This window comes from Myodes glareolus, chromosome 2 (genome assembly GCF_982192425.1).
Source record: "Myodes glareolus chromosome 2, mMyoGla1.1, whole genome shotgun sequence".
Classification (NCBI taxonomy): Eukaryota; Metazoa; Chordata; class Mammalia; order Rodentia; family Cricetidae; genus Myodes; species Myodes glareolus.
Genome location: NC_142027.1, coordinates 109,594,992 through 109,618,913, shown reverse-complemented (window position 1 = coordinate 109,618,913; position 23,922 = coordinate 109,594,992). Strand labels below are relative to the sequence as shown.

At 44.3% G+C, this 23,922-nt stretch overlaps 1 protein-coding gene across 2 annotated transcripts in view; it reads right to left on the bottom strand.

Annotated features, from left to right (window-relative positions):
• The window catches only part of Col26a1 (collagen type XXVI alpha 1 chain), a 137,562-nt gene that overhangs the window by 67,915 nt on the left and 45,725 nt on the right, over window positions 1-23,922 (bottom strand). Inside the window, exon 3 of one of the 2 annotated variants that reach the window (XM_087903513.1) lies at window positions 22,712-22,815. In XM_087903513.1, coding sequence (XP_087759639.1) covers window positions 22,712-22,815 — 104 coding nt within the window. The remainder of the gene's footprint in view (window positions 1-22,711; window positions 22,816-23,922) is intronic. The other variant, XM_087903514.1, reaches the window with a different exon arrangement.

Genomic DNA, 23,922 nt, shown 5'->3' with positions numbered 1-23,922 from the left:
ATTGATACATAGACAAATTATCATGAATCTACAGAACACCAAAGACAAAGATAAAATCTGGCAGATTAGCGAAGGAAAGAGTTGCCTCCAAAGACATTTGAGAATGCCTCTGAAAAGCAACGACAGAGGCCAGAAGAGAATGGCACACTGTCTCCCCAAGGACAGCGAGAAATATCTGTAGACCAAGAGGGTGGCTCTTTATTCTTATTTTTAGACTTATTTATTTTATTTTCTGTGTATAAGTGTTTTGCCTGCATGTATATATGTGTACCATGTGCACACCTGATGTCCACAGAGATCAGAACAGGGTGTCAGATTCCCTGGAACGAGAGTTACAGATGATTGTGAGCCATCATGTGGGTGCTGAGAATCAAAGCCTGGGTCCTCTACAAGAGCAGCCATTGCTCGTAACTGCTGAGTCATCTCTCCAGCTTCTGACCATGAGTTTTATACACAGCTAAACTATCATTCCAGAGTAATGGTACAATTCAATAATTTGGAGAGAAGCAAGACTGAAAGGAGCCAAAATTTAAGATGTGTTAGGGAAATGCAAATTTCGAAATGAGTTACAATCTCTCATCTGTGAGTTTGCAAAACTTAGTAAGTCAGGGCCCAGTGAGAGGCTCAGCAGGTAAGATGTCTGCTGTCAAGCCTGAGGACCTGAGTTTAATCCCCAGGATCTACATGGTGGAAGGAGAGAACAGACTCCCACCAGTTCTCTGACCCTCACATGCGTGTCCTGACATGCGCTCCCACACATATACACATGCACACACACAAAAGTGAACAAATATAATTTAATTTGAAAAAAATTAGGAAGGCCTGGCGGTGGTGGCACACACCTTTAATCTCAGCACTTGGAAGGAAGAGGCAGGTGGATCTCTAAATTTAGTCTGGTCTACAGAGCAAGTTCCAGGACAGCTGGGACTACACAAAGAAACCCTGTTCCCTCCCCCCCAATATGAAACCCAACACCACCAATTACTGGCCAGGCTGTGGAGTGAGGGAGAACTATGTTCACTGCTGGTGGGGTGGAAGTCAGAACACTGAGCTTGGAGAAGAACCAGCAGTATCTGCTGGAGTTAGACAGGGGCTGGCAAGATGGCTCAGTGGATAGTGTCTGCCACACAAGCAGGGCACCTGCTTTCACAGCTTTGGTACCCATGTCAAAGACAGCTGTGGATGTGCGTATCTGTGATTCCAGTGTTGGGGGAGAGGAGAGAGGTGAATCTCTGGTACTCCCTGGCCAGCCAGTCTAGCCAATCAGTGACTTGGGCTCACTGAGAAACCCTGTCGCAATCAATAGAGACAACCTCACGTCAATCTCTGACTTTTGCATGTGTACACACACACATAACACATGCACATACCCCTACACTCATGCATACATACCGCATACATTTGCACTTGTGCGCGCACACATACATGCCCTACATATGTGCACACATATCCACACACGTGTGCATCATACACACATGCATATACACAGACAAACTCATACACACACACTGTACAAACATAAACATACAAAAAGTTACAAGTGAAACATAACAGAGTTTAGTTTGGGGGAAGCTTTTGCTGATGAGCACAAAGCCCCAAAGTTGAGCAGGCACCGTGGTGAATCCTAGCACTTGGGAGGTGGAGGCAGGTGAATCTCTATGAGTTCAAGGCCAGCCTGGTCTACGTTCTGAGTGCCCGGATAGGTAGGACTACACAGAGAAACCCCGTCTCAAAACAAAAACAAGAAATGCCCCAATGTTGTTCCCTGAAGCTCCACTCACAATTGTAAGAAGATAAACAAGTCGGAGTGCACGCACATTGGGAATATTATAAAACAGTTAAACATCAGCGGGTGGAGAAATGATCTGTGTGGCTGGGCCTCACAAATGTCTTATGTGGAAAGGCGAGCTGTGCAGACAACTTCAGCAAAACTTCATTAAAAACAAAAAACGCAGGATCCCACATAGTTCAGGCTGGCCTTAAACTCACTATATGCAGCCAAAGATGACCTTGAACTCCTAACCCTTCTGCATTCACCTCCATAGCACTCACTAGGATCACAGGCATGCCGTGCCATGCGTGGCTCAATTATACAAATTTATATACAACACAAGAGCACAAAACTTAGCCCGGGGAAGATGCACACTAACCATAAGTTAGTGTTATGCTTAGGAAGGAAAAAGAGGAAAGGGGCCAGCAAGATGGCTCAGTAGGTATCAGTAGTTTGCTGATAATACTGAGAGCATGAATTCAGTCCCTGGGACCCACATGTTGAGGGGAAAAAAAAAAAACAATTCCTGAAATTGTCCTCCAACCTTTATAGGGATGTTGTACACACAGAGCACGGAGTGGGGGGAGGGAGGAGGAGAGATAAGGGATTGGAGACATGGCTCTTAGCCACTGAGCCATGTCTCTTGTTGCTCTTGCAGAGGACCTAGGTTCAATTCCCAGCACCTACAAGGCAGCTAGCTCACAAATGCTTTAACTCCAGATCCAGTTCTGACGCCCTCTTCTGTCCTCTGAGGGCACTGCATGTACGGAGTGCACAGACATACAAGCAGGTAAAACACACAATCACATAAATTAAAAATACACACATCTTTTTAAAATAAAAAGAAAAGAAAAACCATATAGAATACAGTTATAACTATATTCTACATGGCAAGACCCTGTCTCAAAAAGGAGAATACATTGCCCTGGACTTTTTCAAAATAAAAGTCAAGGAAACAGTGAAGCAAATATGATTTAATGCTTAAACAGCTATTTAATCTCAGCGGTTGGTATATGAGTATTTTATGGGGTGTTTTATTTGCTTCTTAGCTCAGAAATATTTCTTACATAAGGTTTAAAAATTAAGAGTTTAATATTACCGTCAGGATGTCAGGAGGCTGGCTAAAGCTGACTGTGCCCGCCTGCCCTGTGTGGTGACCTGCCTCTGCAAAGGGACATTCCATGGTTTTCTTCTAGGCTATTTTTGGCACAGATGGCAGATACTACCACATTTCCTGAAACCCAACTGAAGGGACATAAGGGATTAACTTTTAAAGACAGAAATCCACAAAGGTGAAAAAAAAAAAAATCCAACACAGAAACTACAGAAAAACGGCTGCTGAGCATGCCCAGTCTGGGGAGACAAAAGCGGGTGCACTGTGCGCACCCGCAATCCCAGCGCTCAGAGGCTGAGAGAGCACGGTGTGCTTGAGGGCAGCCTGGTCTACATAGTGAAACAAGGAGCGTAGACACAGGTGGAGGCAGAGACAGAGACGGGGACAGAAAAAGGACTCAGCAAGTTAAGGTGTCAGCGGCCAACTCTGATGGCCTGAGTTCAATTCTCAGAACCTATGTGGTGGAGAATTGATTCCTGAATGTTGTCCTCTGACCTACACACACACACACACACACACACACTTTTGGGGAAAACCTGTAAAAACAACATGCTTCTCTCAGTAGAAAAAGGAGATGAGCAGGAATGGGGGGGGTGAGGGGAAAGAGAGAATGAGAAAGAGAGAAAGGGAAGAAAGAGGGGGAGGAAGGGGACAGTAGGAGAAAGAAGGGGAGAAGAGGAGGAAGCCCTGGTTTGACAGCAGGAAGGGCTGATAAATTCTGGACCCTGCCGAGCCCCGTCCCTAGCGGCATGTGGCACGGACTTAGACTTGCAGGGAGAGAACACAGAGGTGCTGAGTGCAGGCTGGGTTCGTGCGGGAGGACATCCCTGGGTACCGACCTCTCCTCAGACAGAAGACTGGACTCTCTGCAGAGGGCAAAAGCAAATCGCTCACTACTGAAAGACGCCAGCCATGGAGAGGAAGGAGAGCACAGTGAGACCAGGGAATGAGGTGTGAATTGATGCACTGACTTGCCGGATGGTTCCCACCCTTCATTCTCCCGGCTCTGCTTCCAGATGGCCGGTGGCCAGACACACCCAGCAGGTACAGTTAGACACATTTCCTGAGGAATCTGTTCACGTCAAGAGGAGGTCATAACGACTTGTTACACATACACTACAGAGGAGGCTTACACACTGCACCTCCACGCTCTCACGCACAAACACACGCATGGTCGTCACAGACATGACGCACTCGCCCTAAGTGCACAGCGCCTCCGTCCCACCCAGACACACATGCCAACGGACACGCACTGCTCCTCAGCTTACAATGAGTTTACATCTCCACAAATCCTTCACACGTTGAAAATACTACTAAGTCAAAGGACATTAAATATGGCTGGGGTGTAGCTCAGTAGTAAAGTGCTTGCCTGGAATCCCCAAGTCAGGGTCTGAGGGTGTGGCTCGGTGGTAGAGCATTTGTTTGTCGGAGAAAGAACCTGAGTTCAACCCTCAGCACTGTGGGGGCAGGGGCAGGGGCGGGGGTGGGGGTGGGGGCGGGGGCGTAGAATGTCCCAGCAACAATTAAACAGCAAAGAGAGGCTCTTCTCTCGGAGGTTGACCAGTTGGGAAGACAAACACATAGGCAATTAAGACAGCAGTAAGAAAACTGCGAAGCTGTAAAGGGGTGTGGAACAAGAGGCCCTGGCAATAAACGATCGCAATATAAAAGGCAGAGTGAGGCATGAAATTCTGGAACATTCCAAACCCACATCGGGGAAATACAGGCAATATTTGGCCATAAAGAACATTGAGGGGATTCTTTTGCGAGCTAAGAACCAAGAGCCAAACACATTCCCTGGGACACAGAGCTAGAGACTCTTCTAGAAGCCCCTGGAACACGTTAGCTGGGAGGTGGGAGGGTCTGAGCCATGGATTCCAGGGTTTAAGGACTCCAAGGAGCATGTGGGCACACGTCATGAATTGAACTGAACAGTGGAACAGTTGGCTGGGAGGAAGCTGTCCTCATGCCCTCTTGGAGGGGACATGAGAGACAATGACCTCAGACACAAGATTCATGTGAGCCAGAATCAGGTAGTCCCATGATTGATTGACCACACCACCCGCATGTGAGCACTGTGAGATTCCAGCCACCAGGTGCAGATCACCCTGTCATTCAGCCAAGGGCATTGTCGGAGCAAAGCTTAAGTAGGACCTGGTGACAGGAGAAAGACCCCCTAGGTGAGACCTCATCAGAGGCCGAAACCACAAGGTGCCTCTATTAGATACCATCACCTCCTTCACCTTTTGACTCAGAGCTAACGCTCACACAGGAATCTTTCAAATCTTGGGTTGTTTTTTAAAAGGTTTTTTTTTAATGTGCATGTGTGTGCCTGTATGAGTGTGATGTGTACCATGTGTGTACAGATGCCTGGAGAGGCCAGAAGAGAGCGGCAGATCGCATGGAAATAGAGTTAGAGATAGTTGTGAGACACCATAAGAGTTCTCTTAAGAGCAGTATTGCTCTTAAATGCTGGGCCATATCTTTAGCCCCTATTTATATTATTTTTTTTTATTTACTGTGTCTAGAGAGAAAGAGAGTATGTGTGTCAGGGCACATATGTGGGAGTCAGAGAACAACTTGTAGGAATTCTCTCCTTCCAATGTATGGGTTCCAAGGATGGACCTCAGGTTATCAGGCTCAGTAGCAGGCACCTTTACCCGCTGAGCCATCCTGTTTGCCATATTTATTACATATATACACATACATATATTGTGTGTGTTCATAGACACAAGCATGCTGTGGGGCCTGAAGTCTGCACTGAGTGTCTTCCACAGTCACTCTCCGCTATATTCTTTGAGGCAAGGTCTCTCACTGAACCTGGAGCTCACCATTCTGTGAGGCTGGCTGGCCAATGAGCTCCAGGAAAGCTCCTGTCTCCGCCTCCCAGGTTTGGGGGTTACAAGTGCATACCCCCATGCCTGACTATTTCCTATGGCTTCTAGAGATTTGAACCCAGGTTTTTACTGTTGCCCGGGCAAGCAAAAATGCCAAGCCGTCTCCCCAGTCTTTGAGGCCAGCATCTATATGATACACGGGAATGGCAAACGCAAGCTCAACCTTTGCAAATTGTGCTGCCTAGTTTTCACGACAATGTGACACAGGCTAGGGTACTGTGGGAAGATGGAATCTTAATTAAGGAAATGCCTTCATAGGATTGGCCTGTGTGGTGATATTTTGTTTGTGCTGTTAACAAATAAAGCTTGCCTGAAGATCAGAGTGTGGAGCTGGTCAGTAGTTAGCTACAGGGGCCAGGCAGTGGTGGCACACACATTTAATCCCAGGACTTGGGAGACAGCATAAGGGCCTGAATTTGAATCCCCAGGACCCACATAAATATTGGGGGGTGTGGCAGCCCCCTGTAATTCTAGCCTGGGTATCCTTAGAGAAAGCTGGCTAGTGAGACTTGATATATTATGGGCTGGCTCTGGGTTTGATTGAGAGACTCTGTTCAATAAACAAGGAGAAAGAAGGGTTGACTACAATTCCTGATCTCAACCTTGGGCCTCCATGTACATACACACTTGCAAAGACACACAGATACATGTACATCACATACGTACATACACACACACAAAGAATTTGTAAAAATGTTGTGGCAGCTGGGGGTGAGAGGCGTCTTCATCAGTAAAATGCTATCATACCATTGTAAGGACCAAAGCTTGATCCCGAAAATACATGTGAAAAGCCAGGTATGGTAGGGTAATCTGGGTCTCAGCACTAGGGTGCAGAGACATCTCCGTAGCTCACTAGCTAATCAGCTAGCATAGGTTCAGGGAGAGACTCTGTTTCAGACAATAAGGTGGAGAGCCACCTTCCTGACTAGGAGAGACTTTATCCCCTGAACCTAGGGCTGAAGTAAAACCATTTCTCTCTAAATTGCTGCTATCAGCAACAAGGACAGCAGGTAATTCATCACCTTGTGCGTGTGAAAGCTGACTTTGTGGCATCATTCATTCATTGATTCATTCACCCATTCAAGACTCTAACTCTTCATTCTAACCCTGGCAAATTAACAGAAGGAGTCATCCTACACGGAGGCTCATTCCACAGGAAGACTCTGAGCAGCGTCACGTGCAAGCATGCATCTGGAGCCAGAGGCAATCTTGGGTGCCGTTCCTCCAATGCCTTGGGTGTAGTTCACCTTGAGCTTTTTGCTGCTCCTGTTCTCTTTGAGATACATTCTGGCACTGGCCTGGAACTCACCAAGTAATCTCGGCTCACTGGCCAATGAGACTCTGTGTCTGTCTCCCCATCCTGCTCAATCATGCCTGTTCTTTGTTGTTCAGTTTGTTTTTGTGTGAGTGCTGAGGATTGAACTCAGGTCCTTGTGTGGAGGAGGTGCTTTACCTGCTCACCGATTTCTTCAGCCCAGCATTGCTTTTCGTTTGTTTCTTTTAAATTAAGTGGTATCTTTTTCTGAAGATTTATTTTTCCTTTATGTGTACACATGCTTTGCCTGCATATATGTAAGTGCACCGCATGAATGCAGTGCCCAGGGGAGCCGGAAGTGGTCCCTGAATACCCTGAACTTGAGTTACAGACGGTGGTGAGCCACCATGGGAATGCTGGGAACTGGACCCAGGCCTTCTGCAAGAGAAGAAGCAAGCACTGTTACCCACTGAGCCATCTCTCCATCCCCCTACCTAACATTTTCTATTTTCTGTGGCTTATGTAGTTCTGTTGTCTTGGTGGAGCATAGAGATCACACAGACCTGGAAACAGATTGTCTCTTAGGGCTAACTAATCCTTAAAGATAGAAACCAACTCTCTGAGGAGGACAAATCAACACCCTCTTCTCTCCCACACAGCAAGTCAGTACTTCTCCCACCCTTGCACCAGGTACCAGGCTCAGACATCAGTCCCAAACAGTGCCAACAACACACAGAGTTGACACCCAGCTGTATGCCCTTCCTGTCTGTGTTCCCTGCAAAAGTCCTAAAACAGCTCTGGTCAAGGCTTTCTTGCCAGCCTCATTAGAAGAACCAGTGTTTCTTGCATGGTGGTCCTAGAATGACATGACCGTGTTCCTGCTCTCACGAGCTGTGAGGAGAAAATTCTTCTCCTGAAGGAATTCAACTCTCTATGTTGCCGATCGGTCACATCTGAAGTTAAAATCCTAAAGATATAACTGAGACAGAAAATGAGGCAGAGGCTGGCCTCATGGGTTGGAAAAGATTCTGGAGGGCCAGAGCCTGAGTCGGGGAAGGTAGAACAGGCTCACAAAAGGCAGAGAGCCAAAGATGAGGCAGCACTAAAAGTGATTTTTGTAGTTTGAGTTTGAGGCACTGGGGACAGAGTTCCAGGCCTGGTCACACCCCTCACTGGGGGATTCTAGGCAGGGGCTCTACCACTGATCCACACCCCAGCCCCTCACTGGGGGATTCTAGGCAGGAGCTCTACCACTGAGTCACACCCCAGCCCCTCACTGGGGGATTCTAGGCAGGAGCTCTACCACTGATCCACACCCCAGCCCCTCACTGGGGGATTCTAGGCAGGGGCTCTACCACTGAGTCACACCCCAGCCCCTCACTGGGGGATTCTAGGCAGGGGCTCTATCACTGAGCCACACCCCAGCCCCTCACTGGGGGATTCTAGGCAGGGCCTCTACCACTGAGTCACACCCCAGCCCCTCACTGGGGGATTCTAGGCAGGGCCTCTACCACTGAGCCACACCCTAGCCCCTCACTGGGGGATTCTAGGCAGGGGCTCTACCGCTGAGCCACACCCCCAGCTCTGAAGATTCTTCTCTTGATAAAAAAAAAACACTAATGGGAAGGAACTAGAGGGAAAGAGATACGAATTTTTTAAAAAAGATGTATGGCAATATACAGGAAATAGGGTCCTGTGTAATAAGTAGAAGCCATAGGGCCAAGCCTGGAGTTTTGAAAACCCTACCCATCAATCTCTATCCCCCGTGGCTTCTGCAGTGTTTCATACAGTTAAGATCTTTCCCAGCACTGAATCCTCCACTCAGCTGTCCAGGTGCATCTTGCAACCCTGCATCTGGGATGTCATTGTGAAACATGTGTCCAACACGATGCCTGGAATCCCCTACATCTGCCGTACATTTTAATGAGTGGCCATATCTGCTCAAGTCCCACTTCAATGGCAGCCATGAAAGACAAGCCACAAAGACCTCCTAGATTCACTGGGAATCATTTCCCTAAAACCCCTGAGCTCTGCAGATTGGCCAGGGGTGGCCTCAGCCTTTCCCAGCAGAATTCCTTCTGGCTTTGAACCCTCTGCCATTCAAAATATAAACAGGCTCATACACAGAGCGTATAAGAGGGGTGAAAGGGCAACCTCATTTGGACTCAAATCAATCAGCTCCATGCTTGAATGCACTAGCTAAACCCCTCTGCCCCAGGCTTTCCTTGCCCCTAAAGAGACTCTAGGGATTTGTTTCCTGCCGCCCAGGTTTATTTCCAGCTGGAAACAAAGAAAGAAAAAAAAGAACAATTCCACATTTAGGTTCAATTTACCTCCTGCTGGTGAGTCCTTCAACTTGTTACTTGTTACACATCTTACAAATCCCTCCTACATTCTGTCAGTTACTTTTCTTGTTGCACTGACCAAATACCTGACAAGAAACTCTTTAGGACAGAAGGGGCCTGGTGTGGGCAATCCTTTTGTCTATGTGTTGCTTTTATTGGTTAATGAAAAAAGAAACCGCATGGCCTATAGCATGGGAAAAAGAAGGGCGGAGTCAGAGAAACGCCATGGAGCCGCCATCGGAGATAAACATGCTGGAACTTTAGCCGGTAAGCCAGTGCCACGTGGCAATACCCAGATTTATAGAGATGGGTTACTTTAGGATATGAATTAGCCAGAAATACACTTAAGCTATTGGTCAAACAGTATTGTAAATAATACAGTTTCTGTGTGATTATTTCGGGTCTAAACTAGCTGGGTGGCCGGGAAGAACAAGCAGTCTCCCCGCAACAGGGGTCTATTCTGGCTCATGGTTTCCAGCAACAGTCGCTGGAGGAGAGGAAGGCACAGCAGCAAGAAACTCCATGGTGGTAGGAGAATATGCCGCTAGAAATCCTTGTCTCCTCCCATCTTAGAGGAACAGGAAGCAGAGAGCAGACAGGAAGTGGGCTGCAAACTCGTTGCATTGTACTATCTTGGAGGCAAACAAGCACCTTCTTCACAGGACCATTGGCATCCAAAGCCATCACAGCTGGGATTGGTGACTGCTGACATTACGCAAAGAACAATATGGTAGGGAGAGCCACTGGACCCTCGTCTGAGTATCCAGTCATGTCCCCCAGACATTTGTTTCCAATCATGCCCTAATTTCAGGTGACCATGGTGGACTCAGGGAAGGGGCTAGGGTACATAGGCTCGGAAATCGCCATCCACGCTGGGCAGACCTTCCGGTAAAACTGCTTTAGGGTTACCCACGCTCTAACCTCTGACCTCTCTCTCATTCATGATCTGTAAGTAAACTCGGCAAACTCATTGGTTCCCCAGGATGAACTTTGGTGGAACGTAACTTTACTTTGTTATTGGCGCCTCCCGAGGCAGGGAGTAGACATTGCTTAGTCTTCCCATTAGGGAGAAAAATTTTACAACAAACCCCCAAGCCCACCCCACCCACCCACCCCATTTGACTCCACCCCCATGATTCACTTCCTTCATGAAGTCTCCACCTCCTAAAGGTCCCACAAACACAGTGCCACCAGCTGGGACTCATATGTCAAAACACGTGAGCCTGTGGAGGACACTTCCTATTCAAACTATGACAAGCACCTAAAATGGGATTGATCTGGTTCCGGAGTCGCTAGGAGCAGTGTCACTGTGGAATCCGCGGAAGGACTAGGTCCAGGCTTGGGCTAGGATGGCTTTGGGGAGATATCCCTAAACCTTCAAAATTCCAGGCAGCGAAAAGAAAGTTGAGTTGAAGACAGTCACTTAAAAGAAATCCCACACTAGCTCAGAATTGAGAAGTAGACGGTTATTTATTTAGGGGTAAACTCACAAATCAGAATCCTCTGCTGGAACGGAGATCAGAAACAGAAATCCATAACCTGAATGGAGGGAGAGGCGGGAAAAGAGGACGGACGCAGGCTCTGCATCAGCATACATAGTATAGGAGGCCACGCCCCAGTAGGCGGAGCATACATAGTATAGGAGGCCACGCCCCAGTAGGCGGAGCATACATAGTATAGGAGGCCACGCCCCAGTAGGCGGGTAACCACAAGCTGCACGACTGCCTACCGCACCGAGTTCCAGCTCTGTACGGGACACTCACTAGCTAGGTGACCTGACGAACTTGCTTTCCACCTCAGAGCTCTGGTTTCCACAGCTGTCCAGTGGCAGTATGTGGCACTGGACTGGAAGATCTCTCTAAACTGTATCACATGCAAGGCAAGGGACATGGACATGACTAACTGGAGGGACACCTGTTAGTAGGACACGGGATTTAATTTACATATATTAAATATACATATTTAATATATTAAATATATACTTAATTTTATATTTTAAATTTAATATATATTAAATCCCATGTCCTACTAGCTATATATATAACTATATGCACACACATATGCATATATGGATATATTATTAATATACATGTATCTTAAAGAGCTGTATATTTATATATATATATATATGCATGTGTGTGTATGGGGGTGTGCACATGTGTTGTATGAGTTCTCAAAGAGGCCAGAGGCATCAGAAGTCCTGGAGCTGGAGTTATAGGCAGTTGAGAGTCACCCAGTATGGGTGCTGGGAACCTAACTTCAGTTCTCAGCAAGAACAGCAATCGCCCTTAACTGCAGATCTATCTTTCCAACCCCATGGAACCACTCTTAAATCAGACCTAACAAGAAAGACTAGACCCATACTCATGTTCAGTGCTGCCTCCTGCACTTGGCCTTGGCAGAAATCAGCATCTGAGTTCAGCACAAGTCAGAAACTTTAAAACATGTCTTTGGGAGCTGGACGTGCATGAGGGCTCATGTTGGATCCCCAGCACCCCTGCACGTGTAGCACGAATAATAAAAACCCAGAGACAGATATTGGGGTTCAACCTGAAGACCAGAAAAGGAAAGCAACCAGCTACAAGGGCACAGTGGTCTGAGCCAGACAATTTCATGGTAGAAAGGTTTGTTGGGGACCAAGAAATGGGGTAAAGAAGAGAAAAATTGGGGAAAGCAGGCAGATCTTATTATATCGACAGGGTCGGGGGTCTTTGGGCTGTTGAGGGTTGGCCAGGATTAGATGCCCCTGCCTAAGGTCGTTGGTTGATCTTCGGGTAGGATCAAGAGAGGTTTCTGGTAAACAAACCCAGAGTCCAGGCCTCTGTGTAGGGCAAGTCAACAGCACTGCCATTTGTGGGGGTGGGAGAGGGAGAGCCTCTACCTCAGACTGCTGTGGCGACCCTCCTCCATGGATCAACTGAATGAGACTGAGACTGAGACCCACCTCCTCCCATTTTATATTCCTCTGTAGTGCTGGGATTAAGGTGTGCATCACCACCACCCAGCTTCTATGGCTAACTAGTATGGTCCTTGGGATTAAAGGTGTGGCCACCACTGCCTGGTCTGTATGGCTGATCAGTGTGGCTGCTTTACTCTCTGATCTTCCTGCAAGCTTTATTTATTAAAATGCACTGCATTTCCCCTCTGTTTAAAATAAAAAAGGTTATAACTAAAATAAGAAAAACTATATTATTTATTTATATAAAAACTTTAATTTATTATAGGTGGTCAATTACTAACTTGCATTTCCTTATTATCCTAAACAGTTGGTAATAATAATTTTCAAGGATTAGAAATTTGCATTGCATTGATAAATGAGCTGCATAGGTATAAAACCTTGAACAAGATTAGACATGTATGTATAGTATGTTCTAACAACTTTGATATCAAATTTGTAGCAGTATACAAAAATGCAATCCAATATAAAACTAATAGTTGCTTTTTAAAAGTAGACTCAATAATCTACCTTTTAATCTTATCATATCTATATTCTCCCTTTTTACTTTTCAAAACAAGAACCTTGCATCTAATTTTCCTTTGTTTACCTTTTTTTCCTGACCATTACCAATAACAACTTGTAACCAACTCCCTAAACAATGACAAATACCCATAATCTATTGAACAACCAAAAACCACCCACCCCACCTCTTGGGAATACAAGCATTGTATTCTTAAATTTACTTTCTGCTGTCTGGGGGTGCTGGTATCTTTAGGGGATCCTGAAAAGAAAAAGTTGGGTTAATTGTCAAGTCCTGACAGAGATAGCTGTATCATTTGTTGTCCAGTCTCTGCATAATGGGAAAGTGCAAGGCTCGTCTCAAGTCCTGGCTAGAGTAGTCTGTGAGGCTGAATCACCTCAGCTAGATGATTCAATCTAGAAATCGTTCTGAGCAGTTTGCAGTTCAAAGCCAATTTTTTTTGTTTTTGTTTTGGTTTTGGTTTTGGTTTTTCAAGACAGGGTTTCTCTGTAGCTCTGGAGCCTGTCCTGAAACTAGCTCTGTAGACCAGGCTGGCCTTGAAATCACAGAGATTCGCCATCCTCTGCCTTCTGAGTGCTAGGATTAAAAGTGTGTTTAGTGGTGTTATCATAGTCCTGGAGGAGTTGTCGTCCTGGGACCCCATCCTCCTTCTGGAGGCTTCAAAGGTCACTCACCGTTAGGCCTGCTCATGGCCCACTGCAGAAAACTAATAGAGACTCAAACCTGAAATCATGAAATCAGGGAGGTAGATGAAACCTTTTTCTAGAATTAGTTAGTACTCTATATTAATACACACACACACACACATATATATATAGAGAGATAGATTAATCTTACAAATCTTATACCTTAAGAAAAGCTGTTAAAGAGTCAATATAAAACCAAAGGATTATGATATTAGTATCAATAAAATGATCCTTAAATTTTTGTTTTTCTTCTGTCCCATATCAGGTAGCTCTTCTGATGTTAGACACAGATTTTGGATTTCACTTTAACAAACATTCTTAGGCTTTGAGGAGGAGAGAGCCACATTCCAACTCCAAAACCAGCTTTAATCTTTAACTGGACTAGGACTATAAAAGACCATTTGCATTACATTTCTGCAGAGAATATCAGAAACAAACATTTGGGAAGATTTATGAAATTTTATGCTGTTGGAAATGTGATACACCAATAGGTCAATTTACTCCTGAGACATTTTTTCTGAATGATTTGTCCTTTTTCTTCAGATGTCTCATTTGTTCAGTGGTCTTCAGATTCCTTAGCTGGATGCCTTGCTTATCCTAAAAATAGAGAAACAAAACCCTTCCCCAACACTAATTTTGGGGATATTCTCTTTTGGCAAGTTATATCTGATCAAATGAAAAGCATTTGTTAGTTTTATAGGTTAGTTCAGATTAAATGACCATGCTGTTTGATGAACTACCATCTCTTCTAATTAAGAGGTGTCTCTTGTTCAAACTGAATCTTTATCAATTTTGATGGTACCCATAGTTTTTCTTCTCCTGTGGAAACAAAAGTAAAACCCCTTCCACCAGAGAGCACATCATTTCCTGGTTTCCATTCTGAGGTCAGTACATCTTTAAAGTGTATTGACTGATTTAATTCTGTAGTTTTTTCTACTATCGCTGTCTCTCTGCAACAGTTGTTCCTGTCTCATTAGCATTCAAAAATAAATAAAGCATTATGCAATTTATTCAAGGGGTTGTTATCATCCCTCTCTGTTTATTTAACATATCCTTTAGAATTCAATTTGATCTTCCTAGAACTGCCTGGCCTGTAGGACTGTGTGGTATACCTATAATGTGCTTTATAATATAATAAGCAAAAAACTGTTTCATTCTCTTAGAGACAGAGACTAGAGCATTGCCTGTCTTTATTTGTACAGGTATATCCATGATGGCCATAACTTCTAATAAATGTGTGATTACTGAATTAGTCTTTTCTGAATTCAAAGTAGTGTACATATTTTAGTTATCCAAATTTTACAAAATGAAGCACATCCATCTGCCAGATTTCATTCCTTTGAGTGCCCTTTGGGTTACTTCCTGCAGGTAGTGTTTCATTCCTTTGAGTACCCTTTGGGTTACTTCCTGCAGGTAGTATTTCATTCCTTTGGGTACCCTTTGGGTTACTTCCTGCAGGTAGTATTTCATTCCTTTGAGTACCCTTTGGGTTACTTCCTGCAGGTAGTATTTCATTCCTTTGAGTGCCCTTTGGGTTACTTCCTGCAGGTAGTATTTCATTCCTTTGAGTACCCTTTGGGTTACTTCCTGCAGGTAGTATTTCATTCCTTTGAGTACCCTTTGGGTTACTTCCTGCAGGTAGTATTTTTGGTCATATAAAGAACAAGTAGGACATTTCCTTATAATATCCTTGGTCTGCTGCCTCGTGATGGAAAAGTCTTTTTGTAAACCTTTGCTATTGGCATGATGCTTTTTTATGATAGTCTAAGGCCTTCAGTACATTTCCAATCAATAACTGATAGATTTCTGCATTGACTTGTCCTTGATGACCCGGCAAACCTGTATGGGATCAGATGTGTGTTATGGATATGGGATGACTACTATTCCTGATTGAATCTTGTAACTGAGTAAATAATTAAGTCAATTCTGTATCATCTGGTATAAATTTGGTGGTTTCAATATGCAAAACAACTCTTTCTGCCTATTGCAAATAGGTAATTATGTTAAGAAGTTCTTTAAAATCCCTTAGTACCGTAAGAATGGAATATAATTCTGACTTTTGGATAGAATCATAAGGGCTTTGATCTGCTTTACTTAAATTTTTTATTTTTAACCTGCCTTTCCTGATTTATTTGCTCAGTATAGAATGTAGGGGCTCCAGTTATTGGTGTGTCCCATACGATGTGAGCAAGGACCCAGTTAGTTCTCTTTATAAGTTGAATTCTCTTGCTTTTGGGATAATTTTTCCCCCAAAATAACTACAAGCTCTTTGCCGGGGGTCACTTTCTTCCCATAATTTGTCAATTTCATCATTATTAAAAGGTATTATAATTTCTGCTGGGTTTATTCCTGCTAATTGACAGTCTCAATTTTCCTTTTAGAATTAACTCAGAGACCTTTTCCACATAAGTTTTTAAATTTAATTTTTCACTCAGTTTATGTGGTAAAAAGATCCATTTTAAGATAATATCTTCCCTCTGCATTAAAATTCCTATAGGGGAATATTAGGAGGGCAATATGACCAGAATGCAGTTAAGATTTGGATCCACAGGATCCACCTGTGCCTTCTGTAATTTCTCTTCAATCAAAGTCAATTCTCTCTCAGCTGCAGCTGAGAATTCCCTGGGACTATTTAAGTCCTTGTCACCATCTAAGGTTTTGTTTAAATTAATCAGGTCAGCAGGACCTATCCCAATAGTATGCTGTAGATGGAAAATGTCTCCTAGCAATCTTTGGAAGTCATTAAAAGTCTGCAATCAATTTTTTCTATTTGCATCTTCTGGGGTCTAATTTTTGGTAAACCTATTTTATAACCTAAATAATTAATATAAATCTTCTTTTGTGCTTTTTCAGCAGCAATTTGTAACCCCCAACAAGGCTATTTTTTCTTTAATCCTTCAAACATTCTTTCTAAAGTATCTACATTTGAATAAGATAGCAAAATGTTGTCCATGTAATGGTAAACTATAGATTCAGGAAATTGCTTATGTATCATTTCCAATGGCTAACTTACAAAATATTAGCACAGGGTGGGGCTATTTAACATTCCCTGTGAAGGAATCTTCCACTGACATCTCTTAGCAGACTGAGATTTATTATAAGTAAGTATTGTGAAGGCAAATTTTTCTCTGTCTTTTTTTTTTTGGTAAAAGTATAATGAAGAAACTATCTTTTAAATCAACAACTATAGAGGCCACCATTTAGGCAATTGAGAAGGCAAAGAAATGCCAGACTGTAGAGAGCCTGTTGACTGAATCACCTTATTAACAGCTTTTAGATCTGTTACAATTCTCCAGATTTCTTTTTCACAACAAATACAGGAGAATTCCAAGGGCTGGTTGATTCTTAAATATGCTGCGTATCTAGTTGCTTCTGTACCAGCTGTTCTAAAGCCTGCAGTTTCTCTATCGTTAAAGGCAATTGCTTAACCCATATAGTTTTTTTGTCAACCATTTTAAAGGTAGGGCTGTTGGTGCCTTTGGAAGACCAGCAGCTGTTGTGCCCTGTTCTTGTACAACCTGAATGGTCAGTGACTGTTCTTTATAAAACTTTCTAATATTTTCCCCCAGAAATATACATTAATTTATGGTTTGTTTCTAAGATTGGGGGAATGATAATCTGAGTATTCCATTGCTGCAACAAATCACATCCCCATAAATTCATGGCTATGTTAGTTACACATGGCTTTAATATCTGTCTCAGTCTTTTTGGCCCTATACATTTGACCAATCTTGCACTCTGCTTTACCTGAGATAAAGTTCAAATCCCTAAAAATTGAACATTTACATCCTGAAGAGATCAGTTTGGATGCTAAGATTCTGATGAAATTATTGTTACATCCACACCTGTGTCTACCAGACCTTCATGACAATGCCATTTATTCATATTTTTAATTTTGGTCTTTGTTCATGTATAGAAGTTTGCCAAAATACTCACTTTATGGTTTCTTCTGAAGTTTTTGTTTTATCTTCTATAGCTGCTTTATTATCTAGAGCAGTATGGTTTCTTACACTAGTCATTAGGTTCTTTAATTGCTCTGGGAAGGAGTTTCCTCTCCCGTGGCAGGAAATGATTGAACTGGATTTGGCATAGGGGCCCACGAGAGGCCTCTCATGGAGTTTCCCAATGGCAAAAGAGTACCATGAATATTCCTTGTTGACCTACATTCACTAGTCCAATACCTGCCTTTGCTACACCTTCCACATAATCCAGAAACGAGGGGTGTTGTGAATAAACTATTCTTAGAAAAAGCATTGTTTCTAGGGGAGCCCTGTCTACAGTCCCTTTAATGGTGACCTTGCTTGCCACAGTTATAACACTTGACATTTCAATTTTTCCTCAAACCTCTGGAAATTACCTCTCTACCCATGCATCGTCGTGGTCATGAGATTCAGTATTAACTGTATCTCGAACCCATTCCTCCGAAGGTACTGACTTTGCCTTTACCAGTCTAATTATCCTTTTTGCATAGAAAATTGACATTTTCAAAAGCCAGAGATTCAATTGTTATTTTCCTAGTTTCTAAATTTGATATTACTCTATTTACTGCTGAAGTCAATCTTTGTAAGAAATCCAAAAAGGCTTCCTTTGGGCCCTGCATAACTTTAGTAAATGACTCACTTTTTCTTTCCTATTTCTCCAGTTCTGTGCCAAGTATTCAAAGCTGCTGTGTGGCATAAATCCAGGGTGTGGTCATCATATACAGCTTGCCTTTCTATGGTAATATAATGTCCTTCTCCAAGAATTTCCCTACCTGTAGCTTTACTCCATTGTTCAATAGTCTTAGCCTCTTCTCTGGACCAGATGCTCCATTGTACTTGTGGACCAGGCTCTAAAACAGCTTTAACCAACTCTATGCAGTTGTTAGTGATAATTCTATCACAAACTGACAGAGTTTAACGTTTGCTTCACAGAAAGGTGAATGCATGCCGTATGAGACTATTGCTTCCTTGAATCTCCTTAAATCTAACTCTGGCACAGGAGTCCAGTTAGCTGTAACAGAGCCTCTGCCATTTGGCAATTCCTGTAAGGTTACTGGATATATTAAGGTTGGTTATCTGAAAACCTTAGGCTGTTCCTCTCTTTTCTTATAATGCAATGCTGAAATTGATTCTCCATTAAATTCCTCTGTCTGGATTTGAATATTTCTGGAATCTGTTTTATTAGGTTTTTCTAAAGACTGTATCTTAGCACCAAGATTAACCAATTTTTTTAGTGATAAAACAAAAATTATAAAGCTGATAATATTTACAATTGACGTTACATAAATCCCATCTAAATCAGATATGCTCTCATTTAATTATTCCATTTTTAAACTGTCTAGCATATTTTCATACAGAGACCCAAATTCCTCCATTATAATCTTTTTTTTCATTTTTTAATGTGAGAAAAATCTCTCTCTTTTAACTAATTCCTACCTTTAAGAACTCCCAATTGTCTTACCAAATCTACTGACGATGTTGATGAAGATGTGAGGCTGATTGCTGCTGTGTAGAACAGTAAAAGCCTGACTGGATTTCAGGTAGTTACCTAGTTTGGCAGCAGCCCATGAAGGGGGTTCAGGGAGAGCCCTCAACTCACCGTGGAGAGAGAGGGAGAGAGAGCTGGTTGTCTGAAAAACTCACAGGGCATTGAGAGGATTGGGGAAGAAGAAAAGAAAGCCTGGTGAGCCCCACCCACAGCTCTGGCCTATGCCGGTGACTAAAACATTTCAAGCAAACTTTTTTTTTTATGAATTCATACCCCAAACTTTGGGTGCCCAATGTAGCATGAGTAATAAAAACTCAGAGACAGATATTGGGGTTCAGGCTAAAGACCAGAAAAACAAAGCAGCCCGCCACTGGCTCTTATCTCTACCTCAGTCTGAAATGGCAATCCTGCCTCCAGGAATCTCAGAATGAGACTGTGTCTGAGAGCTGTCTCCTCCCATTTTATATTCCTCTTTAGGGCTGGGATTAAAGGCGTGCGCCACTACTGCCTGGTTTCTGTGGTGAACTAGTGTGGACTCCAGGATTAAAGATGTGTGCCACCACTGCCTGGTCTGTATGGCTGACTAGTGTGGCTGTTTTACTCTCTGATCTTCAGGCAAGTTTTGAAATACAAATAAGATAGCACTACATGTAAGAGGTGTGTATAGCCATGTGCCTGAAATCCCATCACTAGAGAAGCAGAGACCGAAATTGATGGAGTTCACTGGGCAGTAAATCTAACAGAAACCCTGGCTCAGAAAATAAGGTGGGGGAAAATTGGGGAGGACATCTGGCACCAACCTTTGGCTTACACATGCATGCGCGCGCGCACGCGCACACACACACACACACACACACACACACACACACACACACAGTCCTCTAGATTTTGGGTGTAAGAGGAAGCACAGACCAATTGTCCCTCAGAGCCTGACCGGTTTTGTTCAACATGAACTTCTGCTCCCCAGTCATTTTCCCAAAAATGACACCATTTCATTCTCCTTTGTGGCTCAATAAAAGTCCCTATGTGTACAGACACATCTTCTCCATCCCCTCATCTACTGTGTGTACAGGATCATCTTCCCCATCCATTCATCTACTGTGTGTACAGGATCATCTTCCCCATCCATTCATCTACTGTGTGTTCAGGCGCATCTTCTCCATCCATTCATCTACTGTGTGTACAGGATCATCTTCCCTATCCATTCATCTACTGTTTGTTCAGACACATCTTCTCCATCCCCTCATCTACTGTGTGTACAGGCGCATCTTTCCCATCCATCCATCTATTGTGTGTACAGGATCATCTTCCCCATCCATTCCTCTACACAATCTTCTCTATCCACTCATCTACTGGTGGGCACTAGGTAGACTCCAGAACTGTACCAATATTGTCTCAATTTAGAATCAACTGTGTCACCCCCTCCAAGGCTCAGGAAACACCACAGGGGAAAGGACAGAAAGAAAGAAAAAGTTGGAGGGAGGTGGGAAGTGTCCCAGAATTCTGTCTTGTAGGCATGACACAGCGTTAGGACTCAGACTCTCAGCATCAGTCAGGTGTGATTGCCTGAAGAGACCCACTCTAGACTGGGCCCATCAAGACCCCATCCTGGAGGAGGGAGGGACTCAGGAGGTTCCACTCCTCTCTATAGATCTCTATGCAGTGAGTTGTTACTGGGGGAAGAAGAGGCATTTTCTTCTGTGTTGTAGCCACTAGTGAGTTGTCCATGCCCATGTAAGTATCCCTTACCATGTTCTTGTAAGGAACCTTAATGAAACTCATTGAATCCCCAAGCCAGCAAACAAATTAATACATAACAGCACAAGACAGAAAGATAGCTGGAGCTCGTAGGCTTCTGGTCAAAACAAGCCAAGAACACATGAGATGAACCTCAGATTCAGGGAGAGACCCTGCCTCAAAAGAGTAGGCAGAGCAGGCTGGAGGATGGCTCAGCAGGTAACAGCACTGGCTGCTCTTGCAGAGGACCTGGGTTCAATTCCCAGCACCCACATGTCAGTTCCCCAACATTGAGAACTCCAGTTCCAGAGAATCTGCTGCCCTTTCCTGGCCTCTGTGGGCACCGAGTATGCACACGATGCCCAGACATACATTCAAGCAAAACACCATACACATTAAAGAAAAATAAAAAAAATGGTTTAAGGTTAAGAGAACGGTAGAGGGTACCCAGTGCCCTCTTTAGACTTCCACATTCACACATGGGCAATGCACCCCACATACATATGGAGAGAGAGAGAACTAAATAAACATTTGTGCATTATAAGAATATGGAAAATTTACTTTATTTTTTAAAAAGATGTTTATAGGAATGCCATGAAAAAATTGGAAATAACTCAAATATCTTATAATGGGAGTTCAGTTATAGACGACGTCGAACCACTCCCCGACACCACTGAAAAGGGCATTATAGAAGACCTGTCCACAAGAAGGCGTGGCCTTGGATGGTTGATCTGTAAGCACAAAAAAGGTCTCGAGGTTTGCTGTTGTTGCCACTTTTTGGTTCTGTTTTAATTTTTTGCCAAAGGAAGACTCGAGGCTACTTTGAAAGAGGCATTCTAGGCGTTTCTACACTTCAACACTGAGCATAAATAGGTGCTCTTTGATTTATAACAGGACAGTGCCCAAATATACTCTTCATAAATTTAAAATGTCAAACATGCACTTGAGGGGCTGGAGGGATCCCAAGCCTTGGCCTGAGGACCACTAAGCTGGGTGAGCTGCTTGCACTGGCTGCCATCTCCACACTGGGGAGCTGGAGACTGGGGTATTCCTGTGACCCATTGCCCAACCAACCAGCCTACCTTAATCAGTGAGCCCCAGGTTCCAGTGAGGAACCTTGTCTCAAAATGATGAGGTTGATGGTTCCAGGGTCGACTTCTGACCTTCACAATATGCGCACAGCCTACAGAGTCTTTTGTGAGTGTGATATATGTAATTATCATATATTAATATATGAGATACATATGTGTTAATACGTGCAATATACATTTATTATAGATAACATGATGTGTGTATATATATTTATTTATTTATAGCACCATGTGTTGTGGGAATATTTGTACACTATGTGAAAATGTGCTGCTGTGATTGGTGTAATAAAATGCTGAACAGCCAATAGATAGCCAGGAAGTGTAGGCGGGACTTCTGGGCAGAAAGAGAACTCTGGGAAAGAAGGTGGAGTCATCAGCCAGACACAGAGGTAGCAGCAGTATGGAGAGATGAGGTAATGAGCTATGAAACACAATGTAGATTAAAATAAATGGGTCAATTTATTTTAGAAGTAATGGGACAAGCCTAAGCACCCTGGCATCTGCCTGACCCTGGCGTCTGCCTGATTGTACCCAATTAAACTTTATCTGTGTTTGTTTGGCCATGAACAACTAGTCATACCTGCCCCGGTTCTGAGTGTGTCAGAGCCAGGAGAAGAAACAGGCTACCACTCATGAGGCTCCCCCATCACCCAGGCAATCAAGGCAAAGAGGAACCCAAGTCAGGACCTGCAAACATGGCGGACCTCGGCACCCAGATCCACTGGGCTTAGGGAGCTTTAGGAAAATAAAGAACTGCATTCTCAAAGTCCATAGAAAGGGGAGCAGCTGGCACAGGGCAGTTGGGGGTGAGGACGGAAACACCACCGCCCCTCCAGCCTAGATGACTGGGCCCCATCCCCTACTTACCCTCTTCACAGTTGCTCCCAGTAAACCCAGGGCAACACCTCCACTCCAGCGCAGTCACCGTGCGGTAGGAAACCCGGTAGGTCGGTCTGATGAGAGTTCTGTAACTAACACAAGGTCGAGGTCAGTGGGGAGGCACTCCTGCCTGTCCACCCGAGACTGGCTGCTGAAGGTATTGTGCCTGCTTAGAGTTCAGCAGGTCACCAGGACAGTGGGCATGTCACCCCGGCTTTGTGCTCACTGACTCTGTGGTTCTAGATAAATCGCCAGCCCTGGAAACCAGGCAGGGATCAGAGACCCTTCCAGACCACTCTGCTTCCTCAAAACCCCTCATTAGAAGCTGCTAAGCAGGCACTCTAACACCCTGAGATAAGCCCTCATCCTCACCCTATCCCAGTCCCTCACTGGGGGATTCTAGGCAGGGGCTCTACCACTGAGCCACACCCCAGCCCCTCACTGGGGGATTCTAGGCAGGTACTCTACCACTGAGCCACACCCCAGCCCCTCACTGGGGGATTCTAGGCAGGTACTCTTCCACTAAATACCCTCAGCCCTCTGTTTAAGAGAAGGTCTTACTAAGTTGCCTAGGCTGGCCTTGAACATATTCTGTATCTTCCCAGGTAAACCTTGAACACTCAATCTTTTGGTCTCTGCCCCTGAGTATCTGGGCAGATTGTACTGGTTGGGTTTTGTGTGTCAACTTGACACAAGCTGGAGTCATCAGAGGAAGGAGCCTCAGTTGGGGAAATAACGCGATGAGATCCAGCTGTAAGGCGTTTTCTCATTTAGTGATCAATGCAGGAAGGCCCAGCCCATGGTGGGTGGAGCCATCCTTGGGCTGCTGGTCCTGGGTTCTATAAGAAAGCAGGCTGAGTAAGCTATGGGAAGCAAACCAGTAAGCTTGCTCCGTGTCCTCTACATCAGCTCCTGCCTCCAGGTCCCAGCCCTGCTTGAGTTCCTGTTCTGATTTCCTCCAATAAACCCCTTCCTTCCCAACTTACTTTTTGGTCGAGGTGTTTTGTAGCAGCAGTAGTGACCCTAACTAAGACACTCACCCAGGCGTGTACCACAACCTGCTCATCCATTCCTTTCTCTAGGTCTCCAAATAGATCTACTTGTTGTGGGGAAATGTCTTAAATTCTTGAGTCATCCTGGGGTTGTACTGTGGGCGCAACAGGTGCTCGCCCTCAGCAAATGCATTTCGATTAAAACTC